Consider the following 7,150-nt stretch of genomic DNA (forward strand, 5'->3'; position numbering starts at 1 on the left):
TCTTTACCTAAGCGAAAATAAGACATTTTTATTATTATTATTAAAAAAAAAAGGAAAAATAAATTAAAACTATAGTATTATTTTAACATATTACAACATATTTGACTTAATTAACTCGCATACCTATTGAATTTTTTAATGTTGTTCCAACAATAGGCCACACAAGTAGAAGCTTTTCTTTGAAAATTGTTGGAATGTGTTTGAACATTCGTTTCATACTATATTTTATAATGATCATGGTTTTGTTCAAAAGTGAGGAAGAGGGACTTTAGCACGATGTCGTTATTTGTGTGTCACGTTTTACAATTAAAAAGCGTAACTATTGATCACGTTTTATAGTCAAATCGATCGAAGGATTTCCCATTTGCGGGATTCTGCGCAAGATTAGGTGTTCGTACCTAGTTTCGGTAGAAACGTAGCGTCGATTCGTTTTATCCTAAATACGTAACCTCGAGTTACGACTTTAACATCAATCAATGTCGGATTACGTGAAAGGATTGTAGTACATGGATTCTCTAAAGGTCTTTGTGATGCATTATAAGGCATAATACGTTACTCACAGTCACGAATTAGCTTTTAACACCGTTAACCCCTAGCTTTTTTTCCCGTTGGAATTTTTGAATAAAATAATTCCTAATACGTTACTCAGGAATACGTTTATTCTAGTTCTGTAGATTTTTTTAAAAACGTATTATTTTGGTGAATTGTCTTAAATAATAGCTTACTTGGGTCAATAACCCTCTTTTTCTTAGTAGTACCATAGATACAAGTTGATATTGATTAATTTTTCACAGTTCCCTATGTTGGATCTAAATATTATTACTCTAACCTCTAGTAAAAGATCAACTTGTATGGTGAATAATTATTGATTAGTTGTTTGAACCGTAAAGCAAATTAGTGTAGTAGTTTTGACTGACAATAAAGCAAATTAGTCCCGTTATGTTACTCTAATCGATCTAGACCAGTAACTCCTTATTGCTAACTAGCACTCCTAAAATCATCTACTTGCATTTTCTGCTTATAATGTAGTACTAGCTAGTTTGTAACCTAGTTGTTTTGTCCATTTGTAACCTAAGTAAGTTTAATCCAAAGTCTTAGTACATCTTTCTAATACCAGAGGTAAACATAATTCATCCTATAGGTAGAAAAGTGAACAAAATTTGGTCCAATATAGCTGGGGATGATGGATTGAATTTTTTTTAAAAAAAATTGGTCCTTTGTCAAGTTCTCCGTTACTTTTGGATGGATGAAACACTATAGACATGACGGAAAGATAAGAAACTAACATAAAAAGAGAACATGCATGGCGAATTTCGACCCAAGTATTTTTCATGTCTTGCTCCATTCTTGTATTGATTTCTAGAACTTCAAGTAATCTCAATCTTATGTTTCATACAGAGTTGTGTCTTTTTGGGCGATGATAGTCGTGCAGTCCTTACGGATGGAAAATTAATTAAATCACATTCTTAAGTAGTACGGATAGCAAAATTAACCCGTGTAAATATGATCCTTGCAAAGTTTCAATTCTCCCAAACTTGGACGGAGTGGACTGAACATATTTTCATGGCAAATAATCGATTTGGACATGATCCAAATTAGTCCATCTAAAGTTGGGCAGCTAGTTTGATGTAATCTTAACTAATGTTCATATCGATAACCTTGATCAATAGAAATAACAATCATCCTAATAATGCATATCGACTAGAAGGTTTTTGTGCACACCTTGGAATACAAATGACATAATGTCGTCTAAGAAGGTCATGATGTGACCATTAGGAGTATAAATCATTAACTAGTAAGGAACATACTACTCATTTCCGGAAAGTAATTCAAGTTGGAATTGGCATCCTCCACATAAAGGTTTTTATAAGCTCAGCATTGATAGCGTTCTGAATGGAGATAAGACAGTTGATTTCTATGATGCCAGAAAACACATAAATTAACCACACTGAAGTGGAACTACTGCATGGCTTTTCTTCGAGGACTAAAACTAGTCATATCAGCATGAGTTGCTATCTATAGAAACCGAAACATATAGTGTGGAAATAATCAATGTCACACTCCCAAAATGGATCATATATTTATAACAACATTTTACATGAGTGCAAATTGTAACTGGACCAGTTTTGAACTCGGAAATCAAGCATATTTTTGTTGTTCATCATACAATAAAACTTAAACAGTGTCTTAATTAATCCCCCTTTCAAAATCCTACATCACCTGAAACCAACATAAACACATGCATTAGTTAATACGCTTTAGGAAATTTCTAAAATATGATAAGAGGCATATATAGAATGAAGGACTCACTCATGATAATTGATATGAAAATAATTAAGAGAAAAAAGAGGGGACTTAATTACTTGAAGACTCTTGCAAGGATTGGTGACATCACAGTAACTCTCAAGTGTAATGAGAACTTGATTGTCTAAATCATTGGCGTAATTGTAGCAGCCGCAGTTACTTCCAAGCATAATATTGAATGTTGGGCAACATTGGTCAATTGAGACCGTGTTAAACATGCAATTCTTTATCTTTTCTTAATCCTTTGCACAACAAGTAGCCACCTTTTCCACTTGTTGTTTGCTGCCACTGAGCTTGTTGTCTATAGCCTCTCTGGTTTCCGCCACCTCTTGCAGCTGCTTTATTTTCACATTACATTTTGTTGTGAGGGTGAAACTAATTGATAGAGTACATCGTATTTAATTAGTTACTAGTACTATATATGTTCAGACGACAAATAAAAAACGTTGAATTCATTTGTTCTTGTTTTCTCCTTCCTTTTGTAGTAATTAATATACTTTACATCTTATTTGTTACAGTAATAAAATGTACATTCAAGGAAGAATATCTCGGATGTGTTGACAAAGAATCTAAGTATCCAACCCAAAATCTTAAGACAGTGACTAGCGGAGTAACCTAAGATCGTTTAAACTCATTTCAACACTTATTAAAAGTGAAATTTAAGCGCCAAGTTTTTATTTCCAATTTACATTATTATTCTGATATTACATGTGAATTTGGGCTGATTTGAAAGAGAAGCCCATAGCGAGGCACATTAATGACTTGATGGGCTGACCATACAGAGACATAAAAAGCCCATATCAATTGCAACACGACGAGAGAAAAATGATTTTGCAAACCGATCCATCAAAAGTTGGCTCTGATATCATGTGAAAGAATCTGAGCGTCCATCTCAAAATCTTAAGGCAATGAATAAAGTAACTCGGGACTATTTAAACCCCTTTAAAAACTTTTACACACCGATGCACGACAACTTCTCTAATAAAATGAATTACAAATTCGTTTCTGAAATTTATGAAAAAAGAGTTGACAAAACAAAAATATAAAAGGGAAACTCTCCGAGCACTCTTCCATTTTGATTTTACATTATTAATGTATTCGCGATTGTTGATTAGGCGTTATTGTAATTAGGTACTAAATTAAGTTTTATCATACATATTTACTTATATTACTTTATAAGTGTATATGATTAGATAAATATCACTTATACTATCATCGATGAATAAAACTTAAATTTACTTTCTCATAAAAAGGTGTGTTAGCTTGGGCACACCCCTTAAGAAATTCACTCATCCTTAAAAGGTTGAGGTATTTTGACTAAATTATTTTTAATTAAACCTATTTACTATAATTTCTTGGGTATGTAAATCCCAACAGTTATCTAAATAAAGCTAAATTTGAAAAAATACTCCCCCGTGCCAATTTATGTAACACTCTTTTCTTTTTAATCAGTCCAAAATTAAAAAGAATGACATATTTCTATATTAATTAATAACAATTTTACTTTAAACTCTCTATTTTCACACAAATATATATAGCTTATTAAAAACCACAAATTTCAAAAGTCAGTCATTCATTTTTAAACTCTGTGACCAGTTAAACACCTTCACATAAATTGGGGCGACGGGAGTAATAATTAATCGCTTCTTGATTATGTACAAAAATCATTTATTTCGCACTAAATGTAAACGCTAAAACTAGCTACCATATAATTATATGGATCGAAAAAAGTAATTTATTACTCCCTCCAGAGCACTTTATCTGTTGTCCTTACTAAATATAGATGGTCCAAAATAGTTGTTATTTTAGAAAATGAAAAATATAATATAATTAACTATTAGTTTCCACCTTTACCTTTACTCAATAAATATGGTGAAAAAGATAATAGTATTAAATTGAGATTAAAGAATAAATAAGAATAATTTAGTCAAAGTACATTTTTAGTTAATGTTTTGTTAAGAGGTGTGAAGAAAAAAAAAAAAAAAAAAAAGAACTTGACAAGTAAAATGGACGGGAAGGAGTAGTATGTACTTACTGGGTGAGGCACTGAACAAGGAGGAGGGTCAACGGCGCAATAATTTTGAAGAGCGGTCAAAGCTTGTTTATCTGTTCGCACGGCACTACGCCAGCAGTTGCATCTTGTAACGGCGGTAGCCTTGAAGTTGAATGAGTTGCAGCATTCCGTTATGCAGCTGCTCTTTGGGTTCTTCACGCATGACAGGAACTTCATGCAACTTTTGGGTTCAGATGCTAATTCCTGCAATTTATATGTCCATTTATAGCAAGTTTTTAGCAAGATTTTAGTAAATGCATGACGTGTGGTAGTATATGCATCTTTTTCACTTGACAATGGTTAATAATATATACTCCCTTTGTCCCAATTTATGTGGTTCAGTTCAGATTTCGAGTCAAAGAGCCTAATTTTGACTGTGAATCCGACACGAAATCTTAAAATTTTATGAAAATAATATTTATACATTTGAAAACTACGTACAAAGTACTATAAGTATCAAAATTACGGTCAAAAAAAGACTTATTTGAATCTTGAAATCCGAAAGGTATCACATAAATTGAAACAGATAGAGTAATATATATACATTCTCAGCTCATTAGTAGAAGTGAGTGAAAAACTCGGAGACCAGAGATCAAATTCCAAAAATTAAAAATGATATATAGGTGTCTAAGCCTTTGACTAAAGTTACTCGATAGTTATGCTTATGATAGATGACAGGTACACTGTGAAATAGTTAAGGTGCAATACAAGTCGGCCATAACGTCATGGTTCTCACCTCAATCGTCTATCACTTAGGCAAACATAATACGAGAAAAGGACAAAAACAGTCCCTTAACTATGATAGTAGATTCAAAATAGTCCCTTAACTATGCAGATAATTTTGGTCCTTTAAGTTTGCCATAGTTAACAAAAATGGTCCCAACTATGAAGGTTGGTTAAAAATAGTCCCTTAAGTATGCACTTAATAGTTTTGGTCCTTTAAGTTCGCCAAAGTTACCATTTAGTCTCGACAAATTATTCATCGAACTACGTTTGTTAGATTTGATGAAGAACTATAAAAAAAAGGAAAAATTAGCGAGAACTCTAGATCGGTTAAATAACTCGAGACAAAACCGAAGGACGTTAGTCGGTTATAGGAAAAAACTACAGACTTGATAATGTCAGAAAATAGTGTCTCGGAACACAAAGACCGGCGAACTTTGTTGATTTAAATCGAGGGAGTTCATTCGCTAAGTAAAATACACTAGATTCGTTTTTACTGAAAACTCGAGAAAATTAAATACTTCCAGTGTAGTGATTCTTTTTTGAAAAAAATAGTTTCCACGCATTTTTCCTCAAAAATAACCGATGGACTTCCGTTGGTTTTCGTAAAGAACAATAAAAATTAAAAAAAAATTAAAAAAATAGTGTCTCTCGATTTTATCCATTGGTTTCCGTCGGTCGTTTTTTCGCTTGTTTTTGGTAGTGACAACTTTTTTAGTTTCTGCTATTTCTAATTTATTTGTAAAGTCCAGTGTATTTTATTTAGCCGATGGATTCCCCCGGTTTTAATCGATAGAGTCCGTTGGTCTTTGTGTTTTGAGACACCACTTTCTGATATTATCAAGTCTGTAGATTTTTTCCTATAACCGACTGATGTCCTCGATTTCGTCTCGAGATATTTGACCGTTTCTTTAATAATGTGTACCTCTAGATGTGAGTTCTCGCTAGTTTTTTCCTTTTTTTTTTTACAGTTCTCGTCAAATCTAACAAACAGAGTTCGATGAATAGTTTGTCGGAGACTAAAACTGTTAACTTTTGTTAAACTTAAGGACCAAAACCGTTAAGTGCATACTTAAGGGACTATTTTTAACCAACCCTCATAGTTAAGGGACCATTTGTGTTAACTTATGGCAAACTTAAAGGACCAAAACCATTAAGTGCATAGTTAAGGGACTATTTTGAACCTACTCTCATAGTTAAGGGACCATTTATGTCCTTTTCTCAACATAATACTATACTATGTTAATATAGTTTGGTGGAAACGATGAATGGTATACTTTTTCGTCAACTGATTTACAGTTGAACTATGAACTTTCTAAAACCTCTATATTCCAATTACAACTTTCTTTTAACAATTAATAAAGGCAACAAAATTTTATAACATGAGTTTACCTCTTGTGCCGTAGCCGGCCGGTGAGTGCAAATTACCATAAATGTGAGCATCACCAGCCCTCTTCTCATTTTCGCCCTGTCCATCTTTGTTTAATTTTCTCTCTCGAAGCTTGTGTTAATTAAAATGACTAGTAGCACCCAACTATTATATAAACTTTTTTAAGCGATAATTTAATTTATAACAACTGGACATAATTATTATCTATATATAATTTTTATAAGCATGCGCCGAAATCGTGTTAAGGAAAAAATATTGATTAATTCAATAATTCGTTGACGGGCAATAGCGCGTTACCCTATTTCAGATCTGTATATATCTTCTATGATTCCTTTAATTAGCTGAGCGAAATTTTATTTTATGTCTACTTGATTGTTCTAAAAAAAAGCAGGAAAGGGGCAATTTAAGATTCTAGCATTTTCCTAATCAAGAAACTTAAAGAATTAAAAAAACATGGAAAATTATGACATGCTGTTCAAAATTACTAGGATAACAATAATTACGCCTCAGTCCCAAATGAATTCGGGTAAGCTATGAATCCCTACTTTCAATTAAATTCATTTCATATCATCATCGCACTAAATAAAATAAACGTGAAAATAATTAAATATATATACATAATTAGTGAATATTTGGCTAGAGGCTATAATTATTTTTGGCTGACGGACCAAATGTGTTAA

At 32.4% G+C, this 7,150-nt stretch overlaps 1 protein-coding gene across 1 annotated transcript; it reads right to left on the reverse strand.

Moving 5' to 3' along the window:
- Positions 1-2,540: 2,540 nt before the first annotated feature.
- LOC132062081 (uncharacterized) lies at positions 2,541-6,589 on the reverse strand. Its single transcript, XM_059454726.1, has 3 exons — positions 6,473-6,589; positions 4,340-4,561; positions 2,541-2,639 (listed from the first exon to the last, which is right to left on the reverse strand). The coding sequence occupies exons 1-3, from the start codon at positions 6,554-6,556 to the stop codon at positions 2,541-2,543; spliced, it is 405 nt and encodes a 134-aa protein (XP_059310709.1). The 5' UTR covers positions 6,557-6,589.
- Positions 6,590-7,150: the final 561 nt, after the last annotated feature.

The sequence above is a fragment of the Lycium ferocissimum genome, chromosome 7, assembly GCF_029784015.1.
Source record: "Lycium ferocissimum isolate CSIRO_LF1 chromosome 7, AGI_CSIRO_Lferr_CH_V1, whole genome shotgun sequence".
Classification (NCBI taxonomy): domain Eukaryota; kingdom Viridiplantae; phylum Streptophyta; class Magnoliopsida; order Solanales; family Solanaceae; genus Lycium; species Lycium ferocissimum.